Source organism: Macaca thibetana, chromosome 5, assembly GCF_024542745.1.
Source record: "Macaca thibetana thibetana isolate TM-01 chromosome 5, ASM2454274v1, whole genome shotgun sequence".
NCBI lineage: Eukaryota > Metazoa > Chordata > Mammalia > Primates > Cercopithecidae > Macaca > Macaca thibetana.
Genome location: NC_065582.1, coordinates 146378219 through 146392352, shown reverse-complemented (window position 1 = coordinate 146392352; position 14134 = coordinate 146378219). Strand labels below are relative to the sequence as shown.

At 42.6% G+C, this 14134-nt stretch overlaps 1 protein-coding gene and 1 long non-coding RNA gene across 2 annotated transcripts in view; both read left to right on the top strand.

The window, feature by feature from the left end:
• The window catches only part of CHRNA9 (cholinergic receptor nicotinic alpha 9 subunit), a 32444-nt gene extending 27251 nt beyond the window's left edge, over positions 1 to 5193 (top strand). The window contains exon 7 of the mRNA XM_050790395.1: positions 3965 to 5193. Within this exon, the coding sequence (XP_050646352.1) occupies positions 3965 to 4506 (542 nt within the window). The 3' untranslated portion in view covers positions 4507 to 5193. The remainder of the gene's footprint in view (positions 1 to 3964) is intronic.
• Positions 1 to 14134, top strand: part of LOC126954671 (uncharacterized) — a 217549-nt gene that overhangs the window by 96687 nt on the left and 106728 nt on the right. The gene's annotated exons all lie outside the window — the stretch shown is intronic.

Here is a 14134-nt window from a genome sequence, read left to right as displayed (position 1 = left end):
GCATATGGTAAGTACTGAGTAAACAGTGACTATTGTTATCATTTCATGTGACAAGGGCTTTCTTCTTGGGAAGAGTGGCAAACATGGCAGAAAGATGTGCTTTTTAAGCCTGACGTCTACCCTTAACAGAAAAATTTCATCTGCATTGGGTATAATAGCAGTGGAAGAGCTTATTAAAATGCAAGTTCCTACACCCGGAGAGTTTGATTTGCAACTTGGCCAAGATTTGAGAATCTGAGATGATTCCAAAGCAGACTAAATTTTCAAAAATCTACAATAATGAAATGTCCCTCCAAGGACTGGAGTGCAGACTGAGGGTACCACCCCTGACTCCCCTATCCTTGCCTAGCTTGTTCTGAGGGCTTTCCTATCCTCTTTAATGTCTACTTTCTGCCTCCAATACCCTTGAGATCCAACATCTCCATCTCAAGGACTTGCTGTTGTAACAGATGCTTACCAGAATCAAGCTAGATCTAAGTTTGAGTTCCTTAAAGTAAGCAATAAAGAGAAATTCTAGAACACCAAGGAACTTAGAGTCCAAAATCAAGAGATGTTGCCTTGCCCTTTTACTCTTTACTGAGTCCAATTACCCAATATTGAGATGATACTACAGTGGCTTCTCCATTTGGAGATATGTTCCTTTTTATGTCTCTCCTTGCAAAATACATACACACACACACACACACACACATACACACACACACAGAGCCCTCTTTTTCAGAATTAAACACAGAAGGCTTTTCGTCCTCTAATAAAAAGGAGATGTATTGGCATTTTATTACCTCTCCTGAGGCAGAAATGATTGGCAGTGATGATCATAGCCCTGTTCGAGGAAAGATCATGGGACGGTCCCACTCTCTTCTTGGGCAGTGACATTATCTAGCAAGCTGGCACAATTTCTAAAGACAGATGTCTCACAGGAATTTCTTGTTCTGTTTTTATGAAAATATGAAATTTATATTTTAAAAATTAAATTTATATTTTTAAATTTTATTTTAATTTATTTTTATTATTTAAAAATGAAGGCTGGGCATGGTAGCTCATGCCTGTAATACTAGCACTTTGGGAGGCCGAGGCAGGCAGATCACTTGAGGTCAGGAGTTCAAGACCAGCCTGGCCAACATGGTGAGACCCTGTCTCTATAAAAAGACTTAGCTGGGCATGGTGGTGCGTGCCTGTAATCCCAGTTACTTGGGAGGCTGAGACAGGAGAATCACTTGAATCCGGGAGGTGAAGGTTGCAGTGAGCCACGATTGCACCACTGCACTCCAACCTGGGCAATAGAGTGAGACTTTGTCTCAAAATAATATATATATGTAGAAAAAAATTAAAAAATTAAAAAGATAGGGTCTCACTATGTTGGCTAGGCTGGTCTTGAACTCCTGGGCTCAAGTGATCCTCCCACCTTGACCTCCCAAAGTTACAGGTGTGAGTCACCGCAACTGGCTGAAATTTATCTTTTTAGGAAAAGTGCACACAGATCTTGAGAACATTTATTTAACAATTATAATTTGTTATTCATAGCACCCATGGAATGTGTTCACAATATTACAGAAATATGCTTAGGTTTTCTGCATCAAATGTAGCCCTTGATATAGGTTTCTGGCCCATGACCTTTACCATTTTAAGAAATGTCTCATATATTAACTCAGAGTTTTTGACAAATAATAAGTAGATGATAAACATTATCAAATACTTTGTCTTCATCTATTAAGATAATAATGTGAGTTTTCTCTTTTACTCATCAATGTCGTGAATTACATCAATAAGTCTTCTGATGTTGAACTCTTTTGTATAACTGGACCAAACTCTTTTTTTATGATACATTATCCTTTTAAGACACTGTTGGATTCAGTTAGCTAATATTTTGTAGAAGTTTCTCAAATATGTCGATTAGTGAAATGGCTTTAATATTTCTTTTCTTGTCACTTTTGGAATCAGGTCAAATGGACTTCACAAAATGAACTGGGCAGTTTTCCCTCTTTTTCTATTTCTAGAACAAGTTGCATAAGATGGGAATTATTTGTTCCTTGAAAGTTTGGTAAAACTCACCTATAAATTCTTTTTGGGCCTAGAGCCTTTGGTGGGGGGATGGTGTTTGATTGATTCCTATTTCTATTATTCCTATTCCTATTTCTATTTCTTTATTCTTGCACTAATTTTGACACCTGACATTTTTCCAGCAGTTTCACCTAGATTATCAAATATGTTATTATACAGCTATTTTTATTTTTGTTGTTTGAGACATAGTCTAGCTCTGTTGCCCAGACTGGAGTGCAGTGGCGTAATCTCAGCTCACTGCAAGCTTTGCCTCCTGGATTCAAGTGATTGTCCTGCCTCAGCCTCCTGAGTAGCTGGGATCACAGGCACTTGCCACCATAGCCGGCTAATGTTTTTTATATTTTTAGTAGAGATGGGGTTTCACCATGTTGGCCAGGCTGGTCTCCAACTCCTGACCTCAAGTGATCCACCAGCCTCAGCCTCCCAAAGTGCTGGGATTCCCAAAGTGGTGGGATTACAGGTGTGAGCCACCGCACCCGACTACACAGTTATTTATAATATTGTACTATTTTATAAGTCTTTTCCATCTTCTCTCTCTCTTTCCCTTCCTGTATGTCTCTCTCTATCCTGTAAGTGGTCTTATCAAAGGTTTATCAAGTTTATTACTTTTTCAAAACTTTGCTTTTGGTTTTGTTCATCTTCTTGGATTTTTATTCTATATTTCATAAATTTGTAGCCTTATCTTAATTGTTTCCTTCCTTAATTTCACTTTTTCATCAACATGTGCTTTATATAATCACAGTTTGAGGACTAATAGTGACACAGTCTCCTTTCTTACCCAATAGCAATTGGCTTTCATATTAATGAGGTCTGAAGACAGTTCTGAGAACTGGTCAAGTTCATTAATTGTTTGTTTGTTGAGTGTGGAAAAATTTTTCACCTCATGATCTCAGGAAATATTTCCAAACTTTTTAATTTTGAGCCAGGAACAGTGCTGAGAACTTCACATGTGTCATCTCAATTAAGCCTCCTCATATTCCTGCGAGTTAGATATTATTACTACGCCCACTTTACGACCAGGAAACTGAGGCTTAGCAGGATTATATGCCTTGCTGAAGGCCACAAGTGCAGGGAGTGATACAGCTGGGATTTGAATCCAGGAAGTCAGATTCAAAAGTCTATACTACAGCTGGGTGCGGTGGCTCACACCTGTAATCCTAGCATTTTGGGAGGCCGGGGTAGGCAGATCACTCAAGGTCAGGAGTTCGAGACCAGCCTGGCCAAGATGGCGAAACCCCCCCCCCCACTAAAAATACAAAAATTAGCTGGGTGTGATGGCAGGCGCCTGTAATCCCAGCTACTTGGGAGGCTGAGGCAGGAGAGTCGCTTGAACCTGGGAGCCAGAGGTTGCAGTGAGCCGAGATTACACCACTGCACTCCAGCGTGGGCGACAGAGTGAGACTTTGTCTCAAAAAAAAAAAAAAAAAAAAGTCTATACTAGTAACCACTAGGGTATAACACCTCCTTAGAAAGAGTGTTTGTTTCTTTTTAAGCCAAATATAGTCATGTGCCTCATAACAATGTTTTGGTAAATGACAGACCGTGTATATAACAACAGTCCCATAAGATTATAATGTCAATTTTCACTTTATCTTTTCTATGTTTAGACACACAAATACTTAACCGTTTGATAATCATGTGTATAATTGCCTGCAGTATTCAATACAGTAACATGCTGCACAGATTTGTAGCCTCAAATCAACAGTCTATACCGTGCAACCTAGGTGTGTAGAAGGCTATACCATCTAGGTCTGTGGACATACACTCTATGATGTTCACACAACAGCAAAATCACCTAATGACTAATAACTTTCTCAGAATATATCCCTGTTGTTAAGTGACTCATGGCTGTATGAGGACCATTTTAAAGCAAATTCAGTTACAGTTGTTATTTTAATTCCAGGTAAATACTACATTGCCACGATGGCCCTAATCACAGCCTCCACTGCCTTGACCATCATGGTGATGAATATCCACTTCTGTGGGGCCGAGGCCCGGCCAGTGCCACACTGGGCCAGGGTGGTCATCCTGAAATACATGTCCAGGGTCTTGTTTGTCTATGATGTGGGTGAAAGCTGCCTCAGCCCGCACCACAGTAGAAAGCGGGACCACCTCACGAAAGTTTACAGCCAACTCCCAGAGTCTAACCCGAAAACAGCCAGGAACAAAGACCTTTCCAGAAGGAAGGGCATGAACAAACGCTTAAAGAACGACCTGGGCTGCCAGGGTGAGAACCCTCAGGAGGCCGAGAGTTACTGTGCACAGTACAAAGTGCTGACGAGGAATATTGAGTACATCGCCAAGTGCCTCAAAGACCACAAGGCCACCAATTCCAAAGGGAGTGAATGGAAGAAGGTGGCGAAAGTCATAGACCGATTCTTCATGTGGATTTTTTTCATCATGGTGCTTGTGATGACTATTTTGATCATAGCAAGAGCGGATTAGTCACAGATATTGGCTTTGCTATCTCGGTAGAAATTAATACAATTCCCTGTGATCTATTCCAGTGTTCTTCCAAGATTTTTGTTCGTCTATAATTTAGGGGTTATGTTGTCTGTACGTTTTATTTTTAACCTCAAATCAATGTCGAAGCTATCTGCCCTGTCAAATTAAGCAGGAGATCCAAAATTTCAAGGGTAGGAAGATGGAAGAAATAGGGAAAGAGACCTTTTATAGCCCACCATAGCGGTGGGTGACTGGCCTCTAGTTTATACAATGATTCACCTCTTTGGCAGTACAGATAACAAAATACACTTTACTGGTAAAATTTAAAACAAAAAGGCAAAACAAACCAAACTCGTTTTCCCCTTAGTTCCCCTTAAACCATGCTTTAAAAAATGAAATAGTCATATATATGTTAGTGTGATTTAAGTCTCAATGGTACCTTATTCAGGCATAGTGCATTTGAAGTCATATCTCAAATAGTGGAATAAAAGCTTTTGTCCCATGTGAAGAAAGTCTAAGCATCAGCTGTTTAACGGGGAAAGAGCTTGCTTCATAATGGTGAGGTTGTATATGTTGGTTACGTTTTATATAAACCCAAAAGATGAAGTCATTCCTGCATTTACCCCTTGATTAAAATATGATAGATGAGGTTCTTCCTGTCTTGTATCAAAATAAGGTGATTAGCAAGCTGGGCTCATCCATTCATTCACTGAACTTTTCACCAAACATGGATCACGTTTTTCCTACATGTAATAAAAGCGACATGATTCACATTTTATTGGGTGTCACAGCAATTCTTATGCACAAGTCTGATCACTTGGATCCTCATAACAATTCTGTGAGTTGGGGAGGCGAGTATTACTATTCTTTCTCAGAGAAAGAAACTGTGGCTTAAAAGGCGGGTATAAGTGACCTGCCTCCTCAACATCCAACAAGGTGTAAGTGGAACTGGGACTCAGCCCTCAGCACTGGGACTCAGAGTTGGGCTACGTCTGCTAAAGTCACCCTGCTTTAGGCCATGACAAATTATGATTTAGCATAGGAGACACTGAGAGATTCTTGTTCTTAATTCTGAACTTTCTGCCCTAATTTACTTCCTGTATGTCTCAACTTCTTTCCTACTTTCAATAAAATGTGACTTCAAATCCACCCCCCATTCCCACCTAGATTAAAATGATCCAAGGCTGGGCGCAGTGGCTCACATCTATAATCCCTTTTCTTTTTTTTTTTTTTTTTTTTTTTGAGAGGGAGTCTCACTGTCACCCAGGCTGGAGTGCAGTGGCATGACCTTGGCTCACTGCAAACTCTGCCTCCCAGGTTTAAGCAATTCTCTTGCTTCAGCCTCCCTAGTAGCTGGGACTACAGATGTGTGCCACTACACCCGGCTAATTTTTTTGGTATTTTTTGTAGAGATGGGGTTTTGCCATGTTGGCCAGGCTGGTATGAAACTTCTGGCCTCAAGCGATCTGCCCACCTTGGCCTCCCAAAGTGCTGGGATTACAGGCATGACACCATGCCCGGCCCTATAGTCTCAATATTTTGGGAGACTGAGGTGGAAGACTGCCTGAGCCAGGAGTTCCAGAGCAGCCTGGGTAACATGCGGAGAACTTGTCTCTACAAAAAAGTTAAAAATTAGCTGGGCATGGTGGCAGACAACTGTGGTACCAGCTACTTGGGAGGCTGAGGTGGGAGGATCACTTGAACCTAGGAGATTGAGGCTGCAGTGAGCTGTGATTGCACCACTACACTGCAGCCTAGGTGACACTGTGAGACATTCCTTAACTTCCAACTCGTCAACTATTCTTTTTCCAGTTAAAAACAAACAAACAAACAGAGGTGGAGAGAAAACAGGAGTCAACCTAGGAAGGGGAGGACAATGTTTGGTTTAAACATATAGACATCGTTTTTTGTTGTTGTTGTTGAGACAGAGTCTTGCTCTGTTGCCCAGGCTGGAGTGTAGTGGCATGATCTTGGCTCACTGCAACCTCTGCCTCCCAGATTCAAGCGATTCTCCTGCTTCAGCCTCCTGAGTAGCTGGGACTACAGGTGTGCACCACCACACCCGGCTAATGTTTTGTATTTTTAGTAAACATGGAGTTTCACCATATTGGCCAGGCTGGTCTCGAACTCCTGACCTCGTGATCCACCTGCCTCAGCCTCCCAAAGTGCTGGGATTACAGGTGTGAGCCAATGCTTCCGGCCGGCATTGTTTTTTAATTCTTGTGTTTACTCATTCCAGAAAACATTTATTGTGCACCGACTTACAGTTAGTGGTATGCCAGCTGCCTTGAAGGGAGCAAGTGTGAAACGTGGCTTCTACCCTCCAGTTGCTCACATGTTGCTCACAGTTCAGTGGAAGAGATACCAAGGAAATAGGCAAACATAGTCAGGTGTAAAACGTGCTATCACAGAATCACGGACAAAACACCAGGGGTACAATCATGATGAATCTGTTTGAGGGAAAGTTTCGGAAAGACTTTGCAGAGTGTAACATCAACATTTGAGTTGAAGTTTTTTGTTGTTGTTGTTGTTGTTGTTTGCTTTTAAGAGGGAATCTTGCTCTGTCACCCAGGCTAGAGTACAATGGTGCAATCTCGGCTCACTGCAACCTCCACCTCTCAGGTTCAAGCGATTCTCCTGCCTCAGCCTCCTTAGTAGCTGGGACTACGGGCACGTGCCACCTCTCCTGGCTAATTTTTGTATTTTTGTAGCGATGAAGTTTCACCCTGTTGCCCAGGCTGGTCTCGAACTCCTGACCTCAGATGATCTGCCCACCTTGGCCTCCCAAAGTGCTGGGATACAGGCGTGAGCCTCTGTTTCCGGTCTTAAGCGGACTTTTGAAGGTTGAGTAGTAGTTTGCTAGACAAAGAAAGAAATGAGGGTAAGGATTAGAAAGGATTGGTGAAAGGAGAGTGTGAGCAGAGCTTAGAAGAACAGAAACCAGGCTGGGCGCAGTGGCTCAGCCCTGTAATCCCAGCACTTTGGGAGGCTGAGGTGGGTGGATCACCTGAGGTCAGGAGTTTGAGACCAGCCTGACCAACATGGAGAAACCCCGTATGTACTAAAAACACAAAATTAGCTGGGAGGAGTGCTTGAATCTGGGAGGCGGAGGTTGCAGTGAGCCGAGATCGCGTCATTGCACTCCAGCCTGGGCAACGAGAGCAAAACTCCATCTCAAAAAAAAAAAACCAAGAAAAAAAAAACAAAGGAAGAAACCTTGTTTAGTCACAGAATGGAATCAGACAAGTTTTTTTTCTTTAATTTTATTTTGATTATAGAAGTAATGTTATCAGTTAGAGTTGTATTTGGCTGTGAATAACAGAAAACCCAATGAGCCATAACTTAAGCAAACAGAGGTTACTCATCTCACACAAAAATAAATCCAGAGCTGCAAAGCCCGGGGATCTTTCCATCTTTCCTCTCCTTCATTTGGAAGTGAAGTCCAACAGCCTGAGGCTTGGTGCTTCGTGGTCACAGAAAGGCGGTTGCATCTGTAGGCTTTGCAGCCACATTCCGAATGAAGAAAAAAGTATGGAAGTCCAAAGGGACATATCAGCCGAACTTCCCTCTTAAAAAAAATACAATAATAAAAATTTTTTTAAATTCTAGGCTGGGCGCAGTGGCTCATGCCTATAATCCCAGCAGCACTTCGGGAGGCCGAGGTGGGCAGATCAACTTTAGGTTGGGAGTTTGACACCAGCCTGTCCAACATGGCAAAACTCCATCTCTATGAAAAATACAAAAATGAGCCAGGTGTGGTGGTGGGCGCCTGTAATTCCAGCTACTCGGGAGGCTGAGACATGAGAACTGCTTGAACCCAGGAGGCGGAGGTTGCAGTGAGCTGAGATCGCGCCACCGCATTCCACTCCAGCTTCCGCGATACAGCAAGATTCTCTATCAAAATAAATAAATAAATACATAAAATAAATAAAATTCTAGAAGCAGAAGCATATCCATGACTGTCTTTTGTAACTCATTACCTAGAAATGAATCACATACAAGAAAATCTTGGAATGGTTTTACTTTCCCAAAGACAATCAATGCTATCTTTATAGGAAGGAAGGAGAGAGTACATGTTGGGTAGATAGCAAGCAGTTCCTGCCTCTGCCTCAGTTATACAGTCACACTATAGTAAGGGCAGGATATAAAAGAATAACAGACCGGGCACGGTGGCTCATGCTTGTAATCCCAGCACTTTGGGGAGTCGAGGTGGGTGGGTCACCTGAGGTCAGGAGTTCGAGACCAGCCTGACCAACATGGAGAAATCCCATCTCTACTAAAAATACAAAATTAACCAGGTGTGGTGGCACATGCCTGTAATCCCAGCTATGTGGGAGGCTGAGGCAGGAAAATCACTTGAACTCAGGAAGCAGAGGTTGTGGTGAGCCGAGATTGCTCCATTGCACTCCAGCCTGGGCAATAAGAGCGAAACTCTGTCTCAAAGCAAAAACAAAAAACAAAACAAAAAAAAGAATAACAATTACTCAAATTCCACAATAATAGCAATAACAACTATTCATTTACTATTATTTTCCTTAAATCATATTTATATGTCTAGTTTATTTGCTATAATTATAATCATTATGTATTTACTATTTTGTCCAGCTATTTATATTTGTTTATTCATTTATTTATTTATTGACACAGAGTCTTGCTCTGTCGCCCAGGCTGGAGTGCAGTGGTTCTCTCTAGGCTTACTGCAAACTCTACCTCCCGGGTTCAAGCGATTCTCCTACCTCAGCCTCCCAAGTAGCTGGGATTACAGGCATGCACCACCATGCCTTGTTAATTTTGTATTTTTAGTAGAGATGGGGTTTCTCCATGTTGGTCAGACTGGTCTTGAACTCCCGACCTCAGGTGATCTGCCTGCCTTGGCCTCCCAAAGTGCTGGGATTACAGATGTGAGCCACTGCGCCCAGCCTTATTTTTATTTTTGAGTTGGGGTCTTGTTCTGTCATCCAGGCTGGAGTGCAGTAATGCAATCATGGCTCACAGAAGCCTGGACTTCCTGGACTCACGTCATCCTTCCATCTCAGCCTCCTGAGTAGCTGGAACTACATGCATGCACCACCATGCCTGGCTACTTTTTTTTTTTTGTATTTTATAGAGATGAGGTTTTACTATGTTGCTTAGGTTGGTCTCAAACTCCTAGGCTCAAGCAGTCCTCCCACTCAGCTCCCAAAGTGCTGGGATTACAGGTGTGAGCCACCTGCCCAGCCAGCATTCAATTTTTAAATAATTTTTTATAGAGATGGGGTCTCACTTTGTTGCCCTGGCTGACCTCAAGTGATCCTTCCACCGTAGCCTCCCAAAGACTCTGGAATTACAAGTATGAGTTCTTCAATTTCTACTGAACCTGTGGTAGGCAGAATAGTGGTCCCCCAAAGATATCCAAGTGCTAATGTGAAGGACTGGTGAATGTGCTAAGTTATCAGGCAATGAGGAGTTAAGGTTGCTAATCAACTGACCTTGAGGTGGGGAGATAATTTTAAATTATCCAGGTGGATAAAGATCTTTTTAAGGCCGGGCGCGGTGGCTCAAGCCTGTAATCCCAGCACTTTGGGAGGCCGAGATGGGCGGATCACGAGGTCAGGAGATCGAGACCATCCTGGCTGACACGGTGAAACCCTGTCTCTACTAAAATATACAAAAAACTAGCCGGGCGAGGTGGCGGGCGCCTGCCCAGCTACTCGGGAGGCTGAGGCAGGAGAATGGCGTGAACCCGGGAGGCGGAGCTTGCAGTGAGCTGAGATCCGGCCACTGCACTCCAGCCTGGGCGACAGAGCGAGACTCTGTCTCAAAAAAAAAAAAGATCTTTTTAAGTAGGAAAGGGAGGTAGAAGAGAGAGAACCAAAGAGATGGTATTGTGAGAAGGACTCAGCCAATGTTGCTGACTTTGAAAAATGGAGGAAAAAAGCTATGAACCAACAGTGTGAGAAGTAGCCTCTAGAAATCGGAAAAGTCAAAGAAACAGATTGTCCTCTAGAGCCTCCAAAAGGAAAGCAGCCCTGCTGAAATCGTAATTCGAGCCCAGTGAGATCCATTCCAGACTTCTGACCCTCCTGAACTCTAAGATAACAAACGTGGGTTAAGACACTAAGTGTATGGTAATTTGTTACAGCAGCAATAGAAAACCAATTCAGTATCCAATGTGTAAGAAATAAGACTGTGGTGGCAATTAAAAGACTGTAGAGAAAAGTGGTAAGAGGCAGGGAGATCTGTTGGGATTTTTTTTTTTTTCACCCATTTAGGGAAGTGATAATGAAGGCTTGACCCAAGACGGTGGGAATAAGAAAATGGAAAAGATTACAGATCACAAAATATTTAGGACCTAGAATAGACAGGCTAGTTGGATATGGGCTTAGGGAGAGGACAGCATTGAGAATAATGCAGACAATTGAGGTGAAGGGTAAAAGAGAACCAGGTATTGGAGGAAAGAATTCTTTGTAGGGCAACTTGAGCTGGAAATTCTCACAGGAAATCTTGGCAGAGATAGCTAGTAAGTAGTTGACCATGCATTTGAAACTGGAGAAAAGTGAAAGCTAAAATAATTTTAAAATGAAAAGTATTAAAGAGATGTTATACTCAGGTTAATTGTTAAAGTTTTTTAAGTGATTTCAGTGGGTAAGACATAGTGCTACAAACTGTGAGAAAGTCAATTGAATAAAAACACATTCCTTGCCAGAATTCTAGAAACGCACAATCAGCCTGTATCATTAACCCTTCATCTTGTTATGTGGTCATTTCTTTATTTTCATGTCTGCTTCCCCAAGTATATTCAGACCCTCTCCAGGCCTGGGACCCAGAAGCTCTGTCATTATTCTCTCAGTCATTGTGCACAATAACAGGCCTAGTACCTGATCATTAGCCAGTAAACAATTGTTAAGTGAATGACCAGGTGAAAGGAAGAGCTGTTAGAGAGTCCAACAAATCACTACAGAAATGCTGACCATGAAAAGCCTCCTATTTCATGCAACAGACTGCCTTCAAAATAACAGCAATTGAGTTGGCAACAGACTTCTCATCTGCAACTACAGAAGCCAAGTAACATGGAGTTACATCTTCAAAATGCCAAAGAAAAGTGACTGTTAACATAAAATTCAAACACCCAGCTGAACTATTCACAGTTGCAGAAAAAACGTAGACGTACAAAAAAATAACAATACTTACCTTGCCCTCACCCTTGACGCTTAATTTAAATAACTTCAACAAGACAAAAGTGAACTTAATGGAAAGAAGAAAAATAGAGAAAGCAACAATGAGAAAAACATCAATAAAGTATAATTTGTGGCAGGGCGCAGTGGCTCATGCCTGTAATCCCAGAACTTTGGGAGGCCAAGGCGGGTGGATCACCTGAGGTCAGGAGTTTGAGACCAGCCTGGCCAACATGATGAAACCTTGTCTCTACTAAAAATGCAAAAGATATCCAGGAATGGTGGCACGCCCCTGTAATCCCAGCTACCCGAGAGGTTGAGGTGGGAGAACTGCTTGAACCCAGGAGGCGGAGGCTGCAATGAGCTGAGATTGTGCCACTGCACTCCAGCCTGGGTGACAGAGCAAGACCCCATCTCAAATATATATATACACACACATATACCTACTATTGCAATAATTACACTATATATATACACATATATACACACATATACATATATAGTGTAATTATTGTAATAGTATTATTAATAATAAAAAGACATGTTTCATATAAGGTAGAACAAAAACTACGTAATGATGTGGAAATTAAGAAGAGGAAGGTAAGATGGAACCTAAACCACACTAAGGTCTTTGTCTAGATAACAAATTACTTTTTTTTTTCTTTTTTGAGATAGGGTCTTACTGTGTCACCCAGGCTGGAGTACAGTAGCGCAATCTTGGCTCACTGCAACCTCCACCACTTGGGTTCAAGAAATTCTCTTGCCTCAGCCTCCTGAGTCGCTGGGATTACAGGCGTCCGCCACTATTCCTGGCTAATTTTTGCATTTTTCCTAGAGATGGGGTTTCGGCATGTTGGCCAGGCTGGTCTTGAACTCCTGACCTCAAGTGACCTGCCTGCCTCAGCCTCCCAAAGTGCTGGGATTACAGGCATGAGCCATCGTGTCCAACCACAAATTACTTTGAATATCAGTAAAATATATCATATTTGAATAGATGCCAAAAATTTAAGGAATGGTCTTAAAAGTATAGAAATATTAGTTGTGTCTTCTAAATTGAAAAAGGAAATAAGAGGAAAAGTAAACTATTTCCAACACAAAAGAAAACAGAAAAAGGGGGAAATAAAAGAGATGCTTCATTCGACTGCTCTTAGCCATGCTTTGGTACGGAGTTCCCTGGAGAAGCAATGCAGGTAAAAATACAAACACAAAATACAAAATACTACAGCAAAGCAGGAAGGTAAATGTTGTATAGCTATTGAGGCAATCAGACTACTGTATACAAAAGTAAGTTTCAGACAGGTAAAAGACATAGATGTCAAAACAAAAGAAACAACCATAAAAGGCTTGTAAGAAAATTAGACTCTTTTTTTTGAGATGGAATTTCACTCTTGTCGCCCAGGCTGGAGTGTAATGGCACGATCTTGGTTCACTGCCACCTCTGCCTCCCGCTGGGTTCAAGCAATTCTCCTGCCTCAGCCTCCCAAGTAGCTGGGATTACAGGCATGCGCCACCAGGCCCAGCTAATTTTGTATTTTTAGTAGAGAGGGGATTTCTCCATGTTGGTCAGGCTGGTCTTGAACTCCCAACCTCAGGTGATCCACCCACCTTGGCCTCCCAAAGTGCTGGGATTACAGGTGTGAGCCACCACGTCTGGCCAAAAATTAGACTTTCTAAATAAAATTCTTCACCTCCATGCATTTTAAGAAGTGGTAGCCACTATGGAAGAGGAATCAGGGCGCTGTGGAGATAAAGCAAGGAACTGCTCTGGGTTGGGTGGGCAGCCTGGGGAGAAAGTGGTGTTTCAGATGAGACCTGAGGATGAGAAGGAGCTGGCCGGGGTTAGAGGTGCGTAAAGTGCCAGGTTGCAGGTAGGAGCTCAGGCTCAAGGGCAGAACAGGGCTCCTGACATTGGAGAAAGGGAAAGGAGGCCCCTGAGGCAGAGCAGTGAAATCAAATCGGTGACACAGGGGACGTAAGAGTCGAGACTGGCAAAGTGAGTAGGGCTGGGCGATCCAGAGCCTTGCGAAGTTTAAGGAAACACCAGCTACTTTGTTTATTGTCTGACTGCCGCAGTGTGCTGAGGTGTGTCCGGGTTTGTTGAAGTCCTGACCTTTGTTCTTTCTCCTTCTTTACCCTCTGTATCTCCTTTTCCGTCAGCTTAGGGCTCAGACCAGCGCTTTACCAATGCAGCCAGGGGCAAAACTGGCAAATGGACTGTCTTGGACAAACTGGAAACACAAGTTCTAGAACATCTGAAGCAATTGTGGTGAGGCCACTTGTCAAATCACCAACTCCAGAGAGCAAAGAGCTCTCTACCTATTTCTTCCTTCCTCTCAGATTACGCCTTTGAAATAGGACCTGACTGTTAAAACTTCATGAGCTTATCAATATATCCAAGCCACTCCAACCCTTAAAAAATAAAACCCCATGACGAAACCTCTTTTGCCTTGGTGTGTTTCTGTCTCTCTACTCTT